This window comes from Hemicordylus capensis, chromosome 4, assembly GCF_027244095.1.
Source record: "Hemicordylus capensis ecotype Gifberg chromosome 4, rHemCap1.1.pri, whole genome shotgun sequence".
In the NCBI taxonomy this organism is placed as follows: Eukaryota; Metazoa; Chordata; class Lepidosauria; order Squamata; family Cordylidae; genus Hemicordylus; species Hemicordylus capensis.
This window is the reverse complement of record NC_069660.1, coordinates 58723516-58749470: the sequence shown is the minus strand read 5'-3', so window position 1 is coordinate 58749470 and position 25955 is coordinate 58723516. Positions and strand designations below refer to the sequence as shown.

Genomic DNA, 25955 nt, shown 5'->3' with positions numbered 1-25955 from the left:
GACCTGGTTGCAGAGTTGGCACTGGAGTCACACAGGCTGTTGATAGCGGCAGACTTCAATGTTCACTTTGCGACTGGGCTGTCTGCAGTGACTCAGAAGTTCATAGCAGCCATGACAATTATGGGCCTATCCCAAGTGGTCTCGGGACCAATGCATGATGGTCACACACTCAATTTGGTCTTTTGCTCTTATCAGGGTGGTGTTCAGTGGGTGGGGACTCCTGTTATTTCCCTATTGTCATAGACAGACAACTGCCTGGTTAAGGTAGGATTTGCAGCTGCAACCCACCTTTGCAGGGGTTAAGGGCCTCTTAGGCTGGTCCACCCAAGAAGGTGTGCGGACCAATAGGATTCCAAGAAGCCTTGGAACGCTTTCGAGTTGGCTCTGCTGATGAGTTTGTCAATGCTCTGGTGCAAACATGGAACGATGAACTCACTAGAGCACTTGATACAATTGCTCAGCATCCTCTCTGACCTGCTTCAAAATTAGCACCGTGGTATTCAGAAGAATTACAGGATCTGAAGCAGCAAGCTAGATGCCTAGAGTCAGACTAGATGACTGAAATAAGAGCATCTCCTTCTCTGTTGTCAGGAAAAACATCAAGACTGTTTTCTCAGGCTTTTAATTAGAAATTAAATAATTTTAAAAACTTGTTCTAATAATTATTTTATTCTATTGTTTTTTATTGTCATGTATTTTAATTTGTGACTTTTAAATATTTTAAATTTTGTACACCACCTAGAGATCTATGTATCAGGCGGTATAAAAATATGATTGATAAAGAAAGAAAGTGGAGGAAAACTCAGCATGAATCCAACAGATCACAACACAGAGCACATATGTTCTGGCAGTGCAGGTGGCAAAGAAGCAGCTCTTCTCTGCCCACATTGCTTCCACAAATTCACATCTAGATTAGTTGTCTAGGGTTGCGAGAGGGGTAGTATGTGCCCCGCCCTCTCTTGAGCTCAAATTTGGAACCTTCAATCACCTGCTGTGACATTTTAAATTACTTTTTTTGTTACAGATAAAATCTTTTGTACTCAGGCCGCCCAGAACAAAACTCATTCCTCACAGAGATGAGAAAAATTAGAGAGACCACTTGACCTGTCTCCAATCTTCCATGGTTGGGCAAGGTGATTGTGAGGGTGGTGGCTTCTTAGCTCCAGGCAAGTCTTGGAGGAAACAGGTTATCTAGATCCATTTGAAACTGGCTTTTGGACAGGTTAGGGGTCGAGCCTGCCTTGGTTGGCCTAGTGGATGATCTTCAATTGGGTATTGATAGAGGGACTGTGACTTCGTTGATCCTTTTGGATCTCTCAGCAGCTTTTGATACCATTGACGATGGTATCCTGGATCACCCAAGCGAGTTGTGATTGGGTGGCACTGAAACCTCCCTGACAGATTCCAGATGGTGTCACTTGGAGACTGTTGCTCTGCAAAGTGGAAGTTAATGTATTGAATTCCACAAGGCTCCGTACCATCTCCAGTGCTTTTCAGCACATATATGAAACTGCTGGGAGAGATCATCAGGAGATTTGGTGCAGGGTGTTATCAATATGCTGATGACAACTATTTCTCCCAATCAGCTTCATCAGAACTTCCCTAAATCCCTGCCTTGAGGCGGTAATGGGCTGGATGTGGGATACACTGAAGTTGAATCCAAATAAGATGGAGGTACTGACTGGGAGGGATCAGAAGTCGCAAGATGGTTTAGATCTGCCCGTTACATTTCCCCAGAAAGAACAGGTATGTAGCTTGTGAGTGCTCCTGGATCCAAAACAATCTCTGTTCTCTCAAGTTGAGGCAATGGCCAGGGGCGCTTTTTATCAGCTGCTGCTACTAAGTCAGCTACTCCCATTTCTGGAGAAAAATGACCTTAAAACAGTGGTACATATGCTGGTAACCTCCAGGCTTGATTACTGTAATATATTTTACATGGGGATGCCTTTGTACATAGTCCAGAAACTACAGTTGGTGCAGAATGCGGCAGCCAGGTTGATCTTTGGGACAACCCAAAGAGACCATAACACACTGATCTGGCTGCCAATATGTTTCCGAGTGAAATACAAAGTGCTGGGTATTACCTATAAAGCCCTTAACAGCTTGGGTCCAGGGTATTTAAGAAAGCACCTCCTTCGTCATGAACCCACTCACCTATTAAAATCTTCTGGAAATCTTCAGGACTGGGCCTTCTCTGTGGCTGCCCTGGGGCTCTGGAATGTACTCCCCGTTAAAATCAGAGTTTCTCCATCTCTAGCTGTTTTTATAAAGACCCTTAAGATGCACCTATGTTATCTGACTTTTAATTTTAATTGGTTTTATATCATAATTGTTTATCATTTTATCATGTTTTATATTTGTGGTATTTTAACTTATGTACACTGCCTAGGGATGCACATGTCAGGTGGTAGAGAAAATATGACAATATGATAAACTAGCTGAACCTGCACAGAGCATCTGTGCACTCTTTGGGGCTGGCAGTTCCCCCCTCCCTCCCACCTTCTGCCCCAGTCTCTCCTGGCCTCCCCCCACCCGCATTCTGCCCCAGTATTCTCAGCTTCTTGCCCCCGGGCTGGGCCGCCGCCATTTCCGCTGCCGCCACCTCCCCACTATGGCCGTGTTCTCTTTCGTCCCCAGCTGGTGGCAGTGCTTTCCTTTCCAGCCAGGTGCAGCTCCGCCTCCCACCTAGCCGGGCTGCACTCGGCAGCGCAGCTCTACCGCCGCCTCCTCCTCCTCCTGGTGGCCCAGCTGCCTCCCTGGGTTGGGCTGCCACCTCCATTTCTGCCCACCTCCCCACCGCGGCCGTTGCCAGGCTGCTCCTGGCGGCCCAGCCACCTATCTGGGCTGAGCCAGGCTGGCAGCCATTACAATGGTCAGAACTCTAGCACGACCTTTTGAGGGTTCCGTCGCAATGACACGCATCCCCACAGTTAGCTAAGAGAATTGATAATATAGATAGATAAATAATTTTCATACAGATTAACAACTAAACTGCTCATTTTGTAATCTTGAATACTAGTACCTATAATTTTTATTTTATAAAACAAACAGCTAGTGGAACATAGGAAACTGCAATATACTGAGTCAGACCATTGGTCTATCTAGCTCAGTATTGCCTTCACGGACTGGCAGTGGCTTCTCCAAGGTTGCAGGCAATAATCTCTCTCAGCCCTATCTTGGAGAAGCCAGGGAGGAAACTTGAAACCTTCTGCTCTTCCCAGAGCAGCTTCATCCCGAGGGGAATATCTTGCAGTGCTCACACATCAAGTCTACCATTCATATGCAACCAGGGCAGACCCTGCTTAGCTATGGGGACAAGTCATGCTTGCTACCACAAGACCAGCTCTCCTCTCCGGGAACAAGGACGAAAGTCCAGTAGTACATAACAATGTGATTTGTACTTGTTAGTTATGTGAGCCAATATGCATTTCTGTCTTTGATTTTGGACATAGGTTTATATCCAAGACCAGCTCTCCTATCCCAGACCCAGCTCTCCTCTCCCAGACCCAGCTCTCCTCTAGTCTCTAGAATGTTTCTTAGTCCTCTGTTAAACACCACCACTCTCTACGCTTGCACCACACTGCTTTATCTTATGTTGGAAGAATTTAAGCAGCAAACCAGCACCCACATTATTTTAAACACTTCAATGTTACTATGAGACTTGTGGCTAGATGAATAAACCTTACACAATGTGTGTACAAAGACCACTGCTACAATGCTGGCCATTGTTGCCTCTCTTTTTTCCAAGTATCTGTATGTGTTTGTTTTTAGTCACAATCATCTACAGTCTCTTTTTATGCAGGGTATTGAGACAGAAGTTTCCTCAGACCTCAGTATGACTCAAATGGAATTCACAGGGGAAAGGTCCTGAAAAACAGGAACATGTATTATGCGCCAGAACTCTATGCTACCATAACTTCAACAGGTTTAAGCCTTTGCTCCCACACTGCAACCCTAATGAAAAACCACCTCCCCTCCCCAGAAGCTACTTGCTGTGGAATAGAAGCTGCCATTGGTGCAAATGGCAAACAGCTCTGAGGCAGGAGGCGATTTTCATCAGTAGCACAGTGTAGTAGTGACAAAGGCTAAGCCAGGGGCATAGCAAGGTTAGAGTGAGCTGTAGGACAAGAAGTGAAGATGGCCTCTGCCCTCCCCCCACTTCTTCTACCTCATTCTGTGTCTTCACTGCCGAACTATAAGGAAGTATAAAAGAAAAGCAAGCTGTCACTCAGTCGTGGCACCCACTATGCCTGTAACATTTGTCCCACCTTGTTCAATTATTGCTATGTCCCTGGCTTAAACCCTGCTATGTCATGGTCCCAACTGCACCCACTGACAACCATCTTAAATAGAAAAAGGGAAACACGTAAACAACGCCAAGCTAAGCATTTAAAGACAATATGTAATTTAGCTCCGAAGTACATATACAGAAAGGACATTTGTAGGGGAAAACAGGTGAAGCTGTCCAACTCCTCCCCATGCCTCCTAAAAAATGTTTTCCCAATTGCTTCCCACCCCCACAAGCTGGTTTTGCTTCCTGTTTCACAACCTATTTAAGAAAAGACATAATCCAAAACTATCACAGGAAAAGGCATTTGCCCCCTGCCCAATTCTTCCCTGCAAGTGCCTGCCAGTTCATTTGCCTCACAAGAAAAAGAGGGTTGAGATTGGGAACACTTGAGTTTTTCATCTACTCATAATGTGCAGTTACACCTTCAATAGGGCCTATATAGAGAAATGCTTAAAACCAAGCCATTCCAGTTTAAACTCAAGAGCAGGACATTGTTTTTGTTGACTTGCCTCACTGGTGGTGGGGTGGGGAAGCACTTACCTTTGGAACATGAGGATTAAATTCTACAGCTCTGTGTATTGCTTCCACAGCATTAATCTCAGCTGTGCTAAGTCCTCTTCTAGAGGCAGTTTCTGGAGAGAATCTGCAGCAACACCCCAAAACACTTGATAAGTCACAAGAAATGAGGCAAAATATCATCTAGCTTTAAAAAACTAATCAGATCAGGAAGAAAGCTTAAAGAGAAAGAGCTCCAGTTAGTTGGGTCGATATCCTGACAGCAAAAGCACTATCTAACAAAGTACTGAATCCGAGTTAAAGCTGCCACGGGCATAAATTATGTGATTAGGGGACAAGTGAAGCATTCTGCACTTTGAAGCAAGACATTAAGGAAAGCCCAGTCCAAACTAAAGGTTACATCAAAGCAGAAATTCATCTACAATACATCTCCTCAGCTTTCTAATTGAATGCATAGAAAGTACAGATCACTGTAAATTCAGAAGACTGTCATCTCAAGTTCAAAGAAATGGGAGAACCAAATGCTTTTACCCAATTCAGGGCACAGCTTGGCAACCAAATGGAGACTGTCTAAAATTACATCCATATGCCAGCTGTTCCACATGGCAGCAGCACGCATTTTTGCCCCCTCACCACACATTGATATGTATGCCACGATAACACAGTCCTACTGCCAATTTGCAGTAGCTCAGAGAAAACCATGTGGCGACAAACAGCTTGCCATATGGGGCAACCACAGCACACATGTACTTTTGAGGGGCCTCCATATGGTTAGTTTATGTGAAGAAAACTTCAGAAAGATGATATAACTCAAATACTAGTCCTATGCACCTTGGCACTTGGCAACAGCTAGGAAGTAAGTGTGTCATGAACCTTCAAGGCTCACAATAATGAGGGACTCATCTGACTGCTTTACTGCACACCAAGATCCTGCACCAGCATGTGATGAGGTCACATGTCTCCTAACTCATTGCACACTGGCCAGAGATTTGAGTGTCAGAGGATCACTTTACTTTGTATATAAAGTTCACTACTAGCGAATTTCACATACTGAGGAATTGTATGAACTGTATTATACTGAAGAACTCATTTCAGAGTGTATGAGAACGCTTTTCGGATGGGTTAAATATAACCCAGTGTTTTATTTATAATTTAAGACTGTTTTGATACTGTACTAATCTGTAATTCAGATATTCACTTACCTGTCTGAAACAGCTCTGGCCTTTAACAGTGCTGCTGTGTAACATATTGCAGCTGATTTTGGAAGGCTGATATCTATGGAACAATAAATTGTTGTCTTTAGATCCTAAAGTGAGAAACATTTCAGAAAATTCACTCCATATGAATAGAGCAATTTACATTTCAGAGGATCTATACAATAGATGCATCTTTAACTCAAGTTTGGAGAAGAGATTTTCAGTTTATATGCTCTACCCAAAATGTTTAAGATTAATGCTTTATATAGACTTGCCAACACAAGTTCAGGGAGCATAGAACAACCACGATCCAAAAGGGACTGTTTTATGTGCATCCACCCAAGGAAAGGGGTCTTTACAGCTTGCACAACTCAGATGTACAACCAAACATGTTTGCTTTGTTGTTGAAGCTGAAGCAGGAGAAGGAAGACAGAGAACGTCCCAGCTATAAATATATGTGACAGCACTTTAGAATGTGGTCTCATATTGTCTATAGCTTATTTCTGAGCTTTTCAAAGTACATTAAATGTCTCAAGCCAAAGTTTTGGCTGGTAAATAGGGATACAAATCTATTTCAATTTTCATATGTTAGGAAATGAATAAATAATCTATAATGGCTTTATGTTGTATCATTCATTTTTCATTCAGAAGAACCAAGTTTGCATGTACATGAGTTGTCTCTCTTGGATATGTGAAGCCTTTAACAGCCAGGGAACCAGGTGGTTTGCAATGTTGTTTCTCTGGCTGTAAAAGACTTCATGTACCTTCCGGAAAGCCCCTGACCGGGGGTGGGTGGGTGGTGACACATGCATCCCCTCCTAATGACCCTTCTTGGCTCAAGGGCCCTCAGCAGTGGGTGCATGTCTCATCCATCAGGAGTCTTTTCAGGAACAGTCTTATTTTTCTCCCTCTTTTAATCTAATCAATATTGTCCTCTTTGGGGTACTATAGTACAATCTAATGGATACTATACTATTACACTAGACTAGCTGGGCCAGGCACAGAGCAGCTGGGCCTCCGGCCAGCCCACCCACCGCCACTTTTCCCCACTCTTTTTCGTATGAGCTTTTTGACTGATGCTGGCTTTTTAAAGGCAAAGTCCTCATTGTGTTAGAGGAGCCTGATGTTGATTGGGTCGATGTCAACAATCCCAATGGTGCCAATGTCAGTGGCTTGGCTGGGGGGCAAAATACATTTTCATAGAGTGGCTCTAAGTATCAATTCTCTGCTCTTTCTGGTCTGCTTGTTGGAAGAAAGGCAGATTTTGCAGCTACTGGTGTTGTAGCTTTCCGCAAGACGTATCAGTCATCATGCCTGTCTGAGGACAGTAAGGTCCCTCTGTGGGACTTACAATGTTTGAAAAATTTGAGAGAATCCATAGTGAAGTGAGTGACAGGCTGAGTCAGAAGCAGGATTTCACCAGTGTCACCAAATTTAAGGGGAAAGACAAAAGTGTAGTTTTAAAACAGTGTAGAGTCAAAATGGGAGGGCACCAGTCTTTAACTAGAAGGGAAATCCAAGCGGGCAGTCGAAGGCCAGTCGAAGGCCAGTCAGAGTCAAAAACTGGAAAAAATACAACTAACTAGAAGGAGGATCCAAGAAAATGGTCAAACACAGCCCATGTCAAGCCAAAACTAAACTAAAGATTTTTTTAACTTTTTCTTCACAGGAAGAAGCAAGGGAAAAGAAGTAAGAACCTTTGCACTGCAGGAAGCACGGTGGACGAGAAGGAACTGAAAGGGAACTACTACTGGCCTTCTGCCTATTTTAATGTGTGCTCCCTCGTGCCTCAGAATGCCAGAGAGTGCCTATTGGAGCTAGAGATTCTTCCATGAAGCTACTGCACAGGTGCAGACGAGCAAGATGTGAGGGAACATCGATTGCCTCAGAGATCCTATTGTTTTCTGAAGTCAATGCAGCTACAACCCATTGCTTGTAATAAATATAAATAAATAAATCACACAGCATCAGCCAGCCACTTCAGCTAGCTACTGAAATAAATCCTGTGTAGGGGAGAGCTATACATATGCTGTTTGGCCACAGGATTGACACAAATGATTTGGTATATTCAACAGAGTTCACTTTCTATAACTGCTGAGGGAACAAATATACACACCCCTTAAGGGTACAGCACCCAATAAATCTCACAAGTTCACAATTGTACATTCTCATTGTTTATTCTAATGACAGGCCCAGGCTTTCCTATGTGTTTTAAGGTAAGCTGGAGAGAACAGCAATTCTCATGCTAATAATCTAACACTGTAACAGACCAAAATGATGTACTACAAATAGAGCATGGTATTAGTTCACCCCATATTACAGAACTATTAGGAGGCACAAGTAACAGAAACATTTCTGGCCATATATGGGAATGGTGGTAGAGCATATGATGCTATTTCAGCTACTTTATAACAGCTGCTAATGAGACACAATAGGTCATCTTAGAAGGGTCAAGGTAAGATAAGTCACAGAAACTTAGGAAGTGTCCATGTGGATTAATGTGAATGATCTATTTGCCTGTCTCCAACCGTCTGTTAATGTCCCCAAATCATGGGCATCCTAGGACACTTCCCCATTACATAAGGGACCAAGCTATTCATGAATGGCTTAAACACACTAGTACCAGATTCTGCATTAAACACATAAAGTGACATTTATATGTTCTTACCATCATACTTTGCTAGAACTGCCTGGACATCAGCATAAGCTTGTAGTTCCAGAAGTGCCTCCAGAAGGTTTTCATGGATATTCAATACACTTAGGAGAGGAAACTCTTTCATTAACTATAAAACAAGGACAGCAAGGGTTAAAACATTCATTAGATTACAGCTCCAATCTTATGTATATGTGGTCCTATGAATACAAATGCATAGTCAAGCTGTAAGAGAATAACTAGATGAATCATGTATACTCATCTACTGAATTTCAAGAAGTTTCATTCAGAACATAAAAACAGTCCTGCTGGATCAGGCCCAAGGCCTATCTAGTCCAGCATCCCTGTTTCACACCATGGCATACCAGATGCCTCTGGGAAGCCCACAGGCAAGAGCTGAGGGAATGCACTCTCTCCTGATGCAACTGGCATCCCGTTCCCTCAGATAACTGTGGCTAGGATTACAACTTTACTTGGAAACATATTCCAGCATTTCTAGAACTAAGATGTCTGGGTCCTCAAAATTCCAACACCCCCCCCCCCCTTCTTTTTTTTTTTTAAGGATACCAGTCTTTCTGGGTAGAACTACACATTTCACCTCTACCATGTATCTTGAAACCTTGGGTGCAGCTTCTCCTCTACAAAGTAATATTGGGATGGAATGATTTGTAGGTGGAAAGCACTGGGTAGGAGAGATCACTTAATTGATTCCCAAACACATAGCTTCTGCTCTACATATCACTTCCTTATAATATTGCTTTGCAGAGGAGTAACAGTTCCCAGAGTTTCAAGAGACAAGGTGCTGAATGTGTAGCTCTGCCCTCTACTGGCTCATACTAAAAATACATAGATGTTTTCTGAGAACCCAGCTGACATACCAACAGAGAAGAAAGAGGAAGATTTAAGCCCTTCTCCAAAAAAATCTGAGACTATGAAATACGAAAGCATTCAAGTAACATGATTTGTACAATTTCTGTGATATGTATTGCAATAACTCCAGAAGGTGCTGTGTGAGCTAATGAATCGGTTCAGACATCATGCAGAGCCAAGAGAAACCCTTGGCTCCAAATGCTGTGTCTCAACCTTGTAAACTCAAGCTCTGCCCGCACCTGTCTACATGCAAGTTAGAAAAATCCTACTTCTGATTGTGGTTGGAAACAAGCTGGAATTAGTTATGACATATGAACTGATCAAACCTAGTTTCTTCTAACCAAATTGCTTGGAATAAATCACAATCCAAGGTTTGGTGTTGGGTTCACATTGTGATTTATTTCAAGCACTTTGATTAAAATAAGCCAGGATCATTTGGATGTCACAACTGATCTTGGCATGTTTCCAACCACAATCAGAAATAGAATTATTCTGACTTGTGCAACACAGGCATATGAAGCCAAGAGTTAGCCTTGGTTGTGCATGATGTCTGAACCAGCCCAATGTTTCATTAAGGCCGTGATCAGGAACGGGTTTTTGAGAGTGGGGGTGGGGAAGAGACCTCAAGCATACCCAATATATCATGTACAAAAAGCCTGACAGTCACCAAGAAGCAACACCTAAAATACATTAAAAACTTATATAGACTGCAGGTGGCATGGCCTCTGTCTCTCTCTCTCTCACACCCACACACAGAGTATCAAAAATAATACTTTTTCTAATAAACTAGCTTACAGAAACAAACAGCTAATCAAGATGCAAGATTCATTATCCAATTCAGTTACAATTTAATTGTAACTCTGGGAGCTCGGTTAAAAAGAGAACTCAATTAACCTAGGTTTCTAAATTACTTACATCTCTCATCATTTTTACAGCTTCCTTAATTCTTCCAAGCTTCCTTGCACACATAGCTAGTCGTCTTTTCACATAAACCAGTACATTGGTATCTCTTCCTAAAGAAAAAAGAAATCCCTTTAGTGTTGAATCTAAAGTTTAATACTTTCCCCTAGCTCAGGCATTTAAGACAGTAGAATAGCACAGCTGGAGGACGACTTTTAATATGTTTGTTTAAAACAACGAAAAAACTAGTTCTAACTCTTCTACAAAAGGCAGAGTGTATGGATCTGTTTGCAGAGAGCATTCTATAAAGCAGGACTGAACTACAGAGAAAACCCTTCTCTCTTCCCTTTTAGAGCTTGCTTGTGGAGCGAATACATATAGCGCAAAACCTTATCTAGATATAGTCCTACTATACAAAGCCATAAAAGATGGAAACCATTCTTTAGTAGCACTAAACATTTGTTTCAGTAAATAAGTTTCTATTTGAATTTGTAAAACAAAAAGCTAACATATTCTGTTAGGGGAACACAATATAATGTGCTAAACACAGACCTAACACAAAGCACAGTGGAGTTCTCAAACTCACTCCAGAGATCATGTGGAAGCAGAAACTCTATGTATTAAGCGAACAACAAGCTTGGCACCTACTTGCTGCTCCATCGCAATCATGTCCTGGAGGCTCAACACTTATTTGTGGCCTCAAATTAAGACACTGTGCCACAATGCAATAAGAGTAAGAAAATTGTTTTTTCATTTCTATGGACTACAAATCAAAACATTTTAAGATGATCCAATTTAGTAGTCTGAGAGCCATCATATATGGTGATGTATAGTATGGCTTTTGGGTTAGCTGCCATAGGAGTTCCTTTGACTGAATGGCAGGGAATATTACAATGCAGCTAGTTTATTAGAATTAACAAATAGGACTGTGTTGTGTTGGCCAGATAAAGCCCATTCAGCACTTTCTGCTCAAGTGCAACTAAGATATAAATGAAGAATATGTTCACATATTCAAACATGAGATTTTTGCTCATGTAAGTTTTCATCTTTTAGCATTAAAACTAGTGAATGCGTCTGCTAGGGATTTCCATAAAATTAATCCCAGATATATTGTTTATCTTAAACAAATTTGTGCATAGTTTCTTACTAAGCTGTGCTTCTTGCTGTGGGCTTTGGGAACTGCAGTGCTGAGACTTTCTATAAATGTTTTCTCCTGCTCTCAGAGCCTGTTTAAAATACTTCTCAGCATCGACAATAGTAGTTGCTTCTTCCTCAGCCAGAAGAACATATGCTGTAGCACACCTGGAGAAGGGGGAAAAACAGCATGAGAGAAAATAAACCTGGTGTACAGATGGAACACAGACATACAACTTTTTTTTTTAAATATGGACCTAGTTACATGACTGATCCTATTTTATCCAATATATCAGCTGAACATACTTTACAAATTGCTAATACCTAATAAAATTCAATGAGAAACGATATTTAGCAAACAATTATACTACAGCAGTACATACAGAAGTTTCCCAGTCAAGTAAAGCACTTTTTATTCCCATTCAATAAGTATTTCCAGTTTTTGCTCAGGAGCATAGCTAACTTGAATGTCATCAATCTATCAATTACGCTTTTAAAAAAGCATTCTTAAAGTTTACCGAGAATGACACAGAGGGGAAGTAACCTGCCTAGGAAGCAAGAGGCTGCTGGTTCGAATCCCCGCTGGTACGTTTCCCAGACTACGGGAAACACCTATATCAGGCAGCAGCAATATAGGAAGATGCTGAAAGGCATCATCTCATACTGCGTGGCAGATGGCAATAGTAAACCCCTCCTGTATTCTACCAGACAACCACATGTGTCTGTGGTCACCAGGAGTTGACACTGACTCGACGGCACAACCAGCCATAGGTGTTTTAGACTTTCAGTAACACAGCTTTCTGCAAAATGATTTAAGGAACATGATATTGTAAACAAAACCCCAAAAGGTCAATGTCATTGTCATGGATCCAAAGGTGGCTCCAAGTGACCCAACAAAGTTCATACGAAGAACAAGCAGTTAAAAGTTGCCTTCATACAAATGAGATCAAGCCAGGAAGTTTTCATACTGCAGTCTAAGTTAGGTAGCTGCCACAACTGGACTGCTTTTATGCCCATTGTTAGCCTCCAGGTGGGTTCCGGGAGATCCAGAAGTTAGCAGTGTCCACACACACCTTTTCCATCTTTTAATTTAGCTGGTATTTAACCTCACTTTGTAATAATGAGCAGTAATATGTTTTGAGCAGGTATAAGACACCAAGGCCAAGACATTTTGAACCAAAAAAAAAAAAAAAGAGAGAGAACTGATTCAGGAAATCAGAACATAAATATATGAAAGTAACATTTATCTACCCAATATCCTGAGTTTGCAGTAGATAAGGGTCATTTACTATGGCACTAATTTTTACATTACAGGATGTTCACAGATAATTTATTGCAAGATAGAAAGCAGCATCCTTCTCCGAGGATGAGAAGCAGCATTCTTCTCTTCTGTAGACTGGCCAAACTTCTACTAGGAATTACTTATCTTATTATCTAGGAAATAAATTATCTGATATAATGTCATATTCGCACTTGATGAAAAGGCTCCTGAATAAGGAAATAAAAGTGGACTCTGAAATACCATGAGCAAAAAAAGGCAAGCCACTGTTTATGGAAAGACTGGTTGATCTATAAACAAGACTGACAGCTGTACTCATAGAGGCTGTGCACACAAGCAGTCCAACCTGGGCGGGCTGGTTGTGTCCAGCGCCAGGACTGAGGCCAATTGCAGCACTGCCTCCACCACAAGCCCGACATGAGTGCACCCTCAACCCCAGGGCTGTGTGTGTGCACACTTTTGCGTGCGCGCACACGCACACCCCTCCATGGCACCGCGTGACTCGTGGCAGCATCTGTTGTGTGGGCATGTGAGCCACGTGGCTTGTATCATGTCAAGATCATCAGGGCGGGCGGCGGGGAGGCCAACCCTGCCTTCCCCTTTGTCTATCTTTCCCACCCAACCAATGGTTGTGAGAACAACTTTGAGGCGGGTCTCACGATCAGTGAGACCCACTTTTGCTGCTATTGCGGGGCAAATATTGCTCCCCTAGCCCGATTTTGCCTGATTGTGAGAATAGCCCCTTTATATTCTAGTTCATTCAAAATAAGGTGATATTCTATAATTCATTCACTTATCAACTGAGGTTTGATTATCTAGGAGATATACAGAGATATTTTATCAGCAGCTATTGCCGTACCCATAGATCTGCCAAATTCTGCTATTACTTTTCTGTGGGTGCTGCAGCAGCAGCAGCTGTGGAATGAACATTCCCGCCCCCCATTTTTAATTGAAGGGGTGTGGAAACATATCCATTTCACTTATCTTTTGTTTAGTACAGTGAAAGAAAGAAGCAGTGGCCCGTAAAAACTAAGTTTGTAATATTGGGGTTACACTGGCAAAGGATGCAACATCAGTGAGATACTGCAATCATGCATATGTGCATACAACAGAAGTAGGGCATTGGGATCAGGAAGATGCAGACCCATACATATTCAGGGGCATAACTAGGGTAGGGCAGGCAGGGCACGTGCCCCGGGTGCCACTTGAAGGGGGGGCGCCATTTTGTTAAAATTAAAAAATTTTTTAAAATGGCCACCAAAAATAAAATGGCTACTGACACATGCTCAAATGGCCTCTGTGAGGCCCTAGGCCATGCCAGGCCTCAGAGAGGCCATTTGAGCATGCACGGTGGCCATTTTGTTTTCAGCAGCCATTTTTTAAAAACAATTTTTTTAAAAAAAAAAATGGCCACCGCACATGCTCAAATGATCCCTGCGAGGTCCTATAGGCCAGTGGGGGGAGGGGGAACCTTTGCAGACTCCTCCATGGCCTTTAGGAAGCTCCCCAAAGGGGCTACAGGTAAAAATAATAATAATAAATATATAATATAAGTCACTGTATACATATTTAGTTTGGCACTATGTACAGAGAACCAGGGCTTGTGAATACTGAGCTGAAGCTTATGAGCTAGGATTGTATTCATTTGCTCTTACTTTGCTTCTTGTGATAAGTGAGTTAAATGTGATGTCTTAAGAATATGGCTATTAATGGTGAGTTTGTCTTTGAATCAGTATGAAATCCTTAGTATTAAGGCCCACTGGGAGTTTCTTGCTCTGTTTCTCTCATTTTAACTGTCTTTCTGAAATACTAGAATATATTCCAAGCAGTGACACAGTTTACTCTGCATATGCTTTAATTATTTTCAGAATATCTGGGAAAAGTCAAATTCTCCACTGATTTTTAAAACTTATGTAATAGTGATGCTACAATGCATAGTAGAGAGTTAGACAGGCACTTCTGTTTAGTTTTCCAAGTACACCTCCACATAGTATTTGGGTATTTCATGAGCCCCAGCGTACTGAAATTTGTAGTTTCCCAGCATTTTTTGGTCTGGCTACGTCCACTGCTAAACATTTTTTGAAATATTAAAAGATGAACGAGCTTGACTTGTATTTTTCAGCTGATATTATGGTAAAGTTATCTGAAAGATGCGTGCTGGATGTTTGGACAGGGGGGCGCAATTCCACTGCTTGCCCTAGGCACTATTTTCTCTAGATACGCCTCTGTACATATTTGAAGGTTTGGGAAGTCAATGGAACACATTAGATTTGCAAGAAGATATACTGTCCAAAATGTTTGGAAATATCTGCTGAACAAGAAAGTGAGAGGGGCTTACAAGGAAAATACTTTAAGAGGAAAGACTACTGATAACTCATTCTTATTTAAAAATTCAGTGAGTTGCCAAGATGGTTGCAACAGTAATGTTTGTTTTTGGTTGATGAATACTGGGGAAATTGTCATGATATTTGAAAACTTTGTCTTTGTAGTGTTACATTGTAATTTTTGGCACACTTAAGCCAAGTTAAAAACTTTTACTTCCCATTAATTTCAATTAGTTGTTCAGCACTTGTTTACCTCAGCATTTCCCCAATGAAACAAACATGTTCAGAATGGTTTGACTAGATTATGCACTCTGAGCCACATGATTAGTGGATCTGTTGTTGGATTTCACCTCTTCAGACTGTAAACTGGGAATTTGATGTCTAAACGCCTATCCATCTAAACACAGCTTCCTATCATGCCTGTTTTAATCATAAAGCTTTTTAAAGTAAAAAATGATAACAAAACAAGCCACCGGCTCATCTGGTGGCTACTCGGGGACGGGCCTTCTCCACTGCAGCCCCAAAGCTTTGGAACCTGCTCCCTGCTGAAATAAGACCCTCCCCATCTCAGAAAACTTTTTAAAAGTCTTTAAAGATGTACTTATTCATTCAGGTTGTAAATACTGTTTAAAAGTTTAAAATGTTGTTTTAACATTTAAATTGTTGTAATGTTTTAACTTTTCCTATAGTGTTTATTTTGTTTTAACTACTGCTTTAGTTTTCTGTCATTTATTTTAACTAATGTTTTAATTTTTTGTTTGTTTGTTTGCTGTAAACAGCCCAGAGACATGCGTTTTGTGTGGTATAGAAATATGTTAGTTGAATGAATGAATGAATAGAGAGAGTTTTCAGACATTCAGTACATCACCTGCAATCTCAAATGGTATAGTCCAACAACAAACACATTACATGTGTCTTCCAATACTACTTGGCAAATGTCGGGTTTTAATTTTAGTTCAGAAACTTAGATTGATTCTTGACCAAACTTATTTATTTAATTATCTTTTCCCCCCTATACCACCTGACATGTGCTTCCCTAGATCATGCACATAAGTACACCAATAAAATAGAAAAACAGGATAAACAAAACAGGATATAAAATCAATCAAAATTAATTTAAAACAGATGCATCTTAAGGGTCTTTTTAGAGTCAGCCAGAGATAGAGAAACTCTGGTTTTAACTTACTCATTATTTAATTCTAAAGCTTGATACGCTGCTTTAATTCGAGCCTGAGGATTCCTCTCCCGCCATGCCTTCTGCATAACTGTTGGAAAGGAAGTAGTATTTATTTAGAAACAGGTCACAGATAGAAATATTAACATATGAAATATACATTATTCAAGAAAAGTAAAATCATTTTTTTTAATTTAGAAGGCAATACCAGCTTTTGTTTGCTCTAATACCAAGTTAAACCTGAGCTCCTATAATGGTTTTTTAAAAGTAGTTCACATATGGATATGCTGCCTTTGTTTTTTCACGACAGAGAAATTATAAAATTTACTTGAGCTTAACTGTCTAATAGAAGAGGCCTACTTTCCAGAATGCCTGTGTTTTTTGTGGCAGTGGTGTTTTTTCATCACCATTTTCGGCTGTTTGAACTCCTGCTCTTTGGTGGCTTTAGAGTTCCTGCTTGCAGATTCCACTGAAAGAGTTTCCTCTACGCACAGTCCGAAAGAGTTTCCTCTATGCACGACTTGCTCGACACTGATCTCAACGTCCAAGGGCATGCTAGTCTCAGTGTTGGCGGCCAAAGTGCCTCACCATATAAGGCTACCCATAGACCAAGTCCTCAGTTCTTCAATGTCTAGTTCAAGAACAAGCAACATATCTTGCACAACACTGGACTGTGCTGCTCTTCCAAACAAAGCAAGCACGAATCATGGCTATCCGTCGCCGGCAGCTTTGTGTGACTTTCCATGCAGCATTGAAAACTGTTTTTACTATCGATTTCAATGCCATTGCAGAGTTTTGGGGTTTTTTTTGCACATCAGGCTTTAGATTAGTCGCTCAACAGTCCTTTGTCAGCAGGGGTAGTTCTGATCTGCTCACCACTGGACAAGTCTGGGGCTCGCTTCGTCTTTATTCTTCTTCCTTAAATTGTTTAGAGTTTTCGTTATCCTTTTCAGTCCTAAGTCTTTACCCTTTAATGCTATTCCATTTTTAACTAAGTAATTTACATCGAGGAGCAAATTCACAAGGTGTAGATGCATAGGTGGTCTAATAGAAATTGTGCAAGACACACCCCAACTGCCGAAAGTAACGGAGGCACAGAGCATGTGCAGGGCAGTTGGAGGCGTAGCAAAGAGCTAGTCAATCTATCTGCAAGGTCCCTGAGCAGGTGCAGAACCCATTCATTCATTATGAATGCAACAGATCACGCTCCAGATCACAGGAAGTTGCCATATACTGTGTCAGACCATTGGTCCATCTAGCTCTGTATTGTCTACACAGAATGGCAGCAGCTTCTCCAAGGTTGCAGGCAGGAATCTCTCTCAGCCCTATCTTGGAGATGCCAGGGAGGGAACTTGGAACCTAGATGCTCTTCCCAGAGCAGCTCCATCCCTTAAGAGGAATATCTTACAGTGCTCACACATGTAGTCTCCCATTCATATGCAACCAGGGCAGACCCTGTATATATTAGACGACAAGTCATGCTTGCTACCTCAAGACCAGTTCTCCTCCCAAGTGGAAGCTGAACCCAAAGAGCTAATGAAAAAGAAGGTCCCTGCCTCTCTTCCTTTTGCCAACAGGCACTGGTGGATTCTGGGATGACATAAGAGCAGTTTTAGTAGCACTGGATCCATTAGCAAACCAGTGCAGAGGATTCTGCCACCTACTGTACTGAATTCAAGTTTCTAGAAACAGATCCCTGATTTTGAAAAACACCAACACCCACGAACTTAATATCTGATCTTGCTCAGCCTTCATTAAAAAAAAAAATTGAGAATCTGTGTTTCTTTTGGAACTAAACCTGCAACTGTCTAGCAAGAAAAATGTGGAAAATGTTGGAGCCTTTTAAAAAAAACATAATGTTAGTTTTGGCTTAGAAGGGAAGACAATATACTACATCCATACAACAAAAACACAGTCTCGTAACATCAAACATATCAGACCATCTTGCTGACAGCCAACTAGCACTTAGCAATTTCAATGAACTGGTAAGAATTAATATATCAGCTGACAGAAAGCAGGTATGCAACACAGATTGTGTCATTGCTAAAAAGTCAGGGGAAGACAAAAGCAGTCCCCAAAGCAATTTAGTCTGGTCAGAGATTTTTAAGAAGTAACCTTAGCATTTAAGTAAAGTAATTTTTAAAAACTAACAAATCTGCTTCATCACATAGGTTTGCCCATGAAAACTTATGCCACAATACATTTATCAATTTTTGAAGTACAATAAGACTGCTGTCTTACTATTTCTAAGCGTTATCTTTAAGTTTTTCCAACTATTTAGAATGAGGAAGCAGGTTTTTTTCACATTTCTTACATGCCACGTATTGTTCTATGAAAATGAAATTCCACAAGACAATGCGGGGGGAGAGGATTAATGGCTCATATGACATTATATGGTGCACTATATAGAGCTGTCGTAGAAGAATATTCAGCAATTAGTCCAAAATGCTGCTGTGCAAGTTCAGACTGGCATCGGTCTGCTCAAGAGAATGCAACTCCTTTGTTACTCCAGTTGCACAGGCTACCAATTTGTTTCAAGGCTCAATTCAAAATGCTGGTAATTACCTTTAAAGCCATAAACAATTTGGGAGCATCTTCTCCCATATGGACCTGCTCATCCTTTAAGATCAAACAGGGAGTCAATTTTGCATGTCCTGTCCTTACCTGATACACATTTGGCAGATAAACATGAACAGGCCTTCTCTGTTGTGGCGCATAGGCTGTGAAATTCTCTGCCCCAGATCTGTCTGGTCCTCCCTGATGTCACTTTATTGCCCCCTGGAGACATTTAACATGGCCAGAGTGGATTGCTGCAAACTTCCTTCTATGAATTTTTAATTGCTTTTAATCAGCTACCCCATTTGTTTTTAATTTGTTTTAAAGTGTGTGCGTGTGCTTTTTTGAATTGTTAAGATACCTTAAAAGGTTTTTTGAAACTGGAAAGGCAGGATAGAAATCTTCCTACGTATATACATATATAAACAAAGGTCTGTTAGCCATCAGATTTGTACAAATGGCATTTGGTTCTGTCACAGAAGACCAAGTTAGTTTCAAACCATCAGCTCATGATGCATTTCAGATGTAGCTGAACCACATGCCTACTAACAGAAACATATGAAAGCTGCTACAAGACTCTTAAGAGTTCAGCTTGACATAAATATAGCCATTAATAAAATCAAGAGTATTCTCAGAGCAGATCTGAAAAACTGGTGGTACATGGCAGACAAGGAAGCTGCCAGTATTTGGCCTGAGTCATTTAGAGATTTCTAAGATGATGGTTTGAAAAGACAAACCATCACCAGTAAAGGATCCAGCAGTCAAGAAATTCGCCACAGACTAGCACTTGGTAGGGCTGCAATCAAGGCCTTGGAAAAGATATTTAGGTGCCATGATGTGTCTATACCTACAAAGATTAGAATGTTACTGACAGTGGTTTTTCCCATGACACTCTATGGATGAGAAAACAGGACTTTGAAGAAGCAGGACAGAAAATGTATTGATGCTTTTGAACTTTGGTGCTGGAGAAGACTATTGAGGATACCATGGACAGCCAGGAAAATAAACAAATGTATCATATAACAAATCAATCCAGAATTTTCACTTTAGGCACAAATTATAAGGCTCAAACTATCATACTTTGGACACATTATGTGAAGACCCAGCTCCCTTGAGAAGTCCATAATGGTGGGGAAAGTTGAAGAAAGAGAAGAAGAGGACAACCAGCAGCAAGGTGGATGGACTTGATTACAACAGCAATGAATGCACCACTGAGAGAACTAAAAGGCCAAGTTGCAGACAGATCATCCTGTATAGAATCTATCTATGTGGTCTCTAAGAGTTGACACCGACTTGATGGCACTTAATGAACCAATCAAGCTGAATTCAGGACCCTTAACTATGCAAGTAAACCATGAGGAACCAAGTACACACTGAAACAAGCACTAGTTAATGTCCTCCCCCTTCTAGCCACAAGGCATTCAAGTAATTTTGTTACCAAAAATAGCAGAGGGCAAGGATCAGACACGTGCTAGAATTCTGATGGAGCAAAGAGAATGACATAGAGCAAAGAGAATGACATGGGACAGAATCCAACATCTTGAGAAATGGATGTTGCATTTTTACTGAAAAAAGAAGCAATAAGTTGCTTGGCCTTATGCTGCAAAAATGTATGTATTATTTATTTATTACATTTATATGCTGCCCCATCCAAATGGCTCTGGGTGGTGAACAGCAGCAAAAATAAAACCTGTGAATCAGTCCTTTAAAAACAATTGACACGCAGTGGAATATGCCCTCCTTGCAAGGACGTCTAGTTTGCGTCCCTCCTTGTCCACCGGGGTAGTATGCCTCGTTCCAGATTTCACCGTGGAGGCAAAATTGATAAACAGTGAATTTGGCACTGGATGTTTTACTAAGTATTCATTGTCGAGTTCTTGAATTCTGTAAAGTGATTCTAGGTGCTTTGAAGTGGTAGTTGATGTCTGCAGGATTTCCCATGCTGACTTTGCTGCTTTTGTTATTACCGGGAGTACGTGCAAATAAACTGGTTGTGAACCAGTCATTTTCTTTAAAAAGTTATACACTGGGTCGTCTAAGTCTGTAGTTCTTTGAGTGAGATTGAGCCCCCCCAAAACTCAGCCATTTCAGCAAGATGCTGATGGTACGTTCTCATTTCATCTGTAGGAGAGTCTGAAGGAGGAGCAGCAATGTCTTGGCTAGGTTCCTGTGGAAGTTGGCCATCAGAGTCATCTTTGGGGTCATCCTTTGAGAAGTCTGATGGATAACCGTCCTCCTCTGAAGAAGATGGCACGTCGTCAGGTAAGTCTGTTGGCTCAGATGTTAGCGGTTCTCTGTCCCTCCCCTTAAGAGACTGAGTACTAGTCGATGGTAGACGGGGAAAGGGTGCCTGTATAGAGACTGTCCTATTCCGGCAAACAGGAGGGATGAAAGTTTGCACAGAGGTGTCAGCTACTGAAGGAATTTCACTTTGTGGAATACAAGTCTGGACAGAAGCGCTGCTGACAGAAGGTGCCTTCTGTAAGGGAGTGGTGGTTTGTACTGAAATCGTACATGGGAGGATGTGTGGAAATGGTCTGTGTAGTGACAGGTACCAACCGTACTGGGAATTGAGGCTTTCTTAGCCTATCCAATTGCCACTCTCTGAATAAAGCAAGTTCTTCTAGAAACAGAGTAATGCTGGCATCTCCCCATCCTCCTAAAGGGCATAAGCCCTGTAGGCTTCTGTGTGACATCGATGGAGTGATTGAAGGTGTTTTAGAAACTGGACGCTCCTCATCCTCGTCATCATAATCCAAGCCCTGAGAAATGAATCCTTGAAAGGTTGAAGTGGATGGAGCAGTGTGTCCTGATTGAAGAAGTTGAAGCAGCTCTGGGTCCACAGTGTCAGATGCCTCTGTAGGAGTTATTTCAAAAAGCATTTCAGTGTTGAGAGTGGTCTCGTCATTGTCGACAGCCTCAGACAGTCGATTTGCTGCTGACGTTGGGATCGTCTTATTTTTCTTCTCTCTGTGCTCCGATATTGCTGGCTCAATTGGCACAATTGGCTGGCTCAATTGGTCTTTCGAGGTCAAGGTTTCCCTTGACTTCGAAGTGGTAGTTGCTCTCCGAGTTTCGGCAGGCTCTCCATGTCGAGAAGCTGTTGAGCGGTCCGGTGTTGAACTTGGGGTGGCAGGCGATTGCTGAGGGGTAGGGGCTGGTGACAACGATCTTGCACGGTATCTAGTTTCAGTTTGCAGCCCTGTTGGCGAAGGCGTCCCCTCTGAAATCGGCTTCTGTTTCTTCGCTGCCGAGGCACCTGATGGCAAGGCATTCCTTCGCTTGGGGCTGCCCGTCGGTGCCGAGGGTTTCTTAAAAGGGGTCGGTTTCAAGGAAGCACTTGTCCTCAACGTCGTGGCCAACCCAGAGACTTTAGAGATAGTGCTCTTGGTGGTCATCACAGCAGTCTTTGACCCTGGGAGTTTAGACTGCATTTTTGCGGCAGCTCCTGGCTTGGCTGCTGAAGTACTGGGACGGAGAGCGTCTTCCATTAGGGTAACCGTAAGACGCGCCACTCTGTTCTTAAGCGTCTGTTTGGAGAAACTCCTGCAAATGGGGCAAGACATTGTAGTGTGCTCTTCTCCAAGGCATAAGAAACAAAGCTGGTGGCCTTCAGTTGAGGGAAGCTTTGCTCTACAGCGAATACATCTTTTAAAGGTGGTTTTCTCTTTAATGGTATTACTCCTGAGCAAATGAAATCTGGGGTTGATGGTTTTGCTTTTTTTTTTTTTTTAACAGATAATCAAACAGTCCTGAATTAAGCTGTGAGGGAGAAGTCGGGACTAAGATCGAATCGAGTGACTTGCCGTTTGTCTATGCCGTTCCGTGGTCTATCAGATATGTAAAATAAGTCCGTTCTTATTCTTAGGTTAGAAGGAAAAGCAGAGAATGGTTGTTCATTCCGGAGGTCTGTAAAGCACTAGATCAATAACTATTTCTTCTGAGGAGCTGCGAAGTTCCTGAGGTCCAAACGCTTTGGCTGTCAGGAAGAAACTGAGTAACAGAAGCCTAACAGCGATAGGGTACTGCACGGCACGTGCAGGGCCGGTTAACGGGCGTCACAAGGAGCTAACGTATACTACCCGAAGCAGGCCTGCGCAGGTGCAGAACCCACTATTATGACTGTCGAGGCCTCACTATACAGATCAATCATTACAAAACAATTTAAAAACAGGATAAATCCATTAACAATTAAAACATTTATAACAGCTTTAAAACCCTGGAAGCCCAGGCCAAACAGATAGGTTTTAAGGGCTCTCCTGAAGACCAATAAAGAATTCAAATTGCAGATTTCTGCAGGGAGTGCATTCCACAGTCCAGGAGTGGCTACAGAGAAGGCCCGCTTCTGAGTCGCCACCAGACGTACTGGTGGTAGCTGGAGACAGACCTCTTCAGAGGACCTTAATGTGTGGTGGGGATCATGCAGAAGGCGCTCTCTAAGGTAACCCGGACCTAAGCCATTCAGGGCTTTAAAAGGTAATAACCAGTACTTTGTATTTTGCCCAGAAACATATTGGCAGCCAGTGCAACAGTTTTAGAACAGGCATAATATGGTCTCTCCAGGTTACCCCAGAGACCAGTCTGGCTGCCGCATTTTGAACTGACTAAAGTTTCTGAACTACCTACAAAAGCAGCCCTATGTATAGCACATTGCAATAGTCAAGTCTGGAGGTTACCAGCTGATGCACCACTGTTTTGAGATCATCCCCAAGGACGAATCAGCCAAAGCTGGTAGAAAGCACTCCTGGTCAGAGCCTCCATCTGAGATACCAGGTGAGGCCTATGTCCAGGAGTACTCCCAAGCTGCGTACCTGTTCCTTCTTGGAACCTGTGTACCTGTTCTGTGATATGCTTGAAGGAGTGTGGTCAATGCCTACTGAAATCGCAGAGGTCAGAAGAGTGGCTGAATAAGTTTCTAGGGATTCTTTAGTTCCTGGTCTCTCCCCATGATTAGTAGAAGTACAATTAAATAAAGTAAAACAAGTTAAATATTTACAGTATTTATATAAATTGCAGAATCTGGCTCTTCCTAGTGCAGGATTTTCTCTTCTCCACCCCCTGCCCACAGGCCTGACAATGATCAATAGAATCAGCACTTATAATTAAAGGGCATTTCATGATACAAGTCTGCGACTGCAATTTTAATACAGGTCCCAGAGTTGAAAATGACAAGGAAGTCTTTTTAGGCAGAAGCGCATCCTCCATCAAGTAAACCTTTAGCCATGCCTCGCGGTTCTTTAACGTCTGCTTGTTGAAAGGTTACACAGACAGAGCAATTCGTGGTATCATGAGTCTCTCCCAAACAAAACTAACAGAGGTTGTGGCCATCTGTAGAGGGGAGTTTACTACAGCAGTTGGAACACCTTTTAAAAGTGGTTATCTCCTTACCCGATTTCTGTGCAGCACTCATCTGCGGTTAGGAGTAGAGTAATCATTTATCTTTTGTTCCAAGGTCAAAGGGAGAGGACGAGATTTTAGTCAAATCCGAGGGGGAAATGAAAGTACAATTGTTGTCTGTTCCATGTCAAAAAAGGGGGGGGGGTCCGAGATTTCGTAAAGTTTGAGGATATCCAAAAGAATAGTTATGTTGGTTCCAGTAGTCATCATCAATTTTATTACAGCCAATGGCCAGCAGAGTTCCAGTAGTCAATTTAAGGAATATATGGGTAAGATGTGTTCCGAGGAGCAAACTGTTTCCGAGGACTGATTCGTACAGCGGTCAGCAAGAAACTGAGTAAGAGGATGCTCAACCACCACTAGCGGGTACTGCAGTCACGTGCAGAGGGAGGTTGTAGGTGTCGCAAGGCGCTAAGGAATTCTAACCGAAGCTGATCTGCGCAGGCGCAAAACCCACTATTATGAATGTCTAGAACCACTAACCAGATTCAGCACTTATAATTAAAGGGCATTTCATGATACAAGTTTGTATCTGGAAAACATGATGATCTAGACTTTGGGACAGACTAGTAAATATATTTCATTTCAAGACTGAGAGTAAGTCTTTCCAACATTATAACACCCTAAACAATTTATACAGGAAAAACTACCAATACCTGCATCAGAAGGCCGAAGAGAGTCTGTTTCACATGTGAAAAAAGTCTGATGATCCTGAGCAGATAAATTCATATCATAGTATGTAAGTGGCTCTTTTCCAGTCACCCATGTATATCTGAGAGAAAGAGAGAGAGAAGAAATCAAGATGTATGCTTAACTGAGCGGTCCGATATTCTTTAAAGAACAATGTGGCTGAGCCTAAATAAGCAACACTTATTTAGCAAAAGTAGACTCCTTATGTGGCGCAGCGGGGAAATGCTTGACTAACAAGCAGAAGGTTGCCGGTTCGAATCCCTGCTGGTCCTATATTGGGCAGCAACAATATAGAAAGATGCTGAAAGGCAACATCTCATACTGCGCAGAAGGAGGCAATGGTAAACCCCTCCTGTATTCTACCACAGAAAACCACAGGGCTATGTGGGTGCCAGGAATCGAAACTGAGTTGAAACATGGGAACATATGAAAATGCCATATACTGAGTCAGACCATTGGTCTATCTAGCTCAGTATTGTCTTCACAGACTGGCAGCGGCTTCTCCAAGGCTGCAGGGAAGAATCTCTCTCAGCCCTATCTTGGAGATGTTCCCAGGGAGGGAACTTGAAACCTTCTGCTCTTCCCAGAGCAGCTTCATCCCCTGAGGGGAATATCTTGCAGTGCTCATACATCAAGTCTCCCATTCATATGCAACCAGGGCAGACCCTGCTTAGCTATGGGGTCAAGTCATGCTTGCTACCACAAGACCAGCTCTCCTCTCCCATGTGACTTGACAGCACACGTTACCTTACTGTTGTTAAGCTGTTCTCCAAAGAGAAATTACCAGTCTTGGGATGAACAGTCATTAAAAATTTCAAAGCTGGCTGGAAGGTTTGGATGAAGATGTACAGTTCATCATGAAAATTACTCTCCTTATACTTAAACTGGTGGATTCACTGTGTATTAAAATATGCATTTCTAGAAGACAGTGAAGGAATGGCCTAGATATTAACCATACTAATTTCTTTAAAGGGC

The 25955-nt window shown here is 42.0% G+C and overlaps 1 protein-coding gene across 6 annotated transcripts in view; it reads right to left on the bottom strand.

Annotated features, from left to right (window-relative positions):
- ST7L (suppression of tumorigenicity 7 like) overlaps positions 1 to 25955 on the bottom strand; it is a 106476-nt gene that overhangs the window by 44716 nt on the left and 35805 nt on the right. For all 6 annotated transcript variants that reach the window (XR_008306026.1, XM_053244898.1, XM_053244899.1 and 3 more), the window contains 7 exons: positions 24947 to 25062; positions 16350 to 16428; positions 11574 to 11728; positions 10442 to 10539; positions 8672 to 8786; positions 6010 to 6082; positions 4832 to 4934 (listed from right to left, as the gene is read on the bottom strand). Coding sequence is in view for 5 of the 6 variants with exons in the window: in XM_053244898.1 (XP_053100873.1) it covers positions 4832 to 4934; positions 6010 to 6082; positions 8672 to 8786; positions 10442 to 10539; positions 11574 to 11728; positions 16350 to 16428; positions 24947 to 25062 (739 nt within the window). In the remaining variant the exon portion in view is untranslated. The remainder of the gene's footprint in view (positions 1 to 4831; positions 4935 to 6009; positions 6083 to 8671; positions 8787 to 10441; positions 10540 to 11573; positions 11729 to 16349; positions 16429 to 24946; positions 25063 to 25955) is intronic.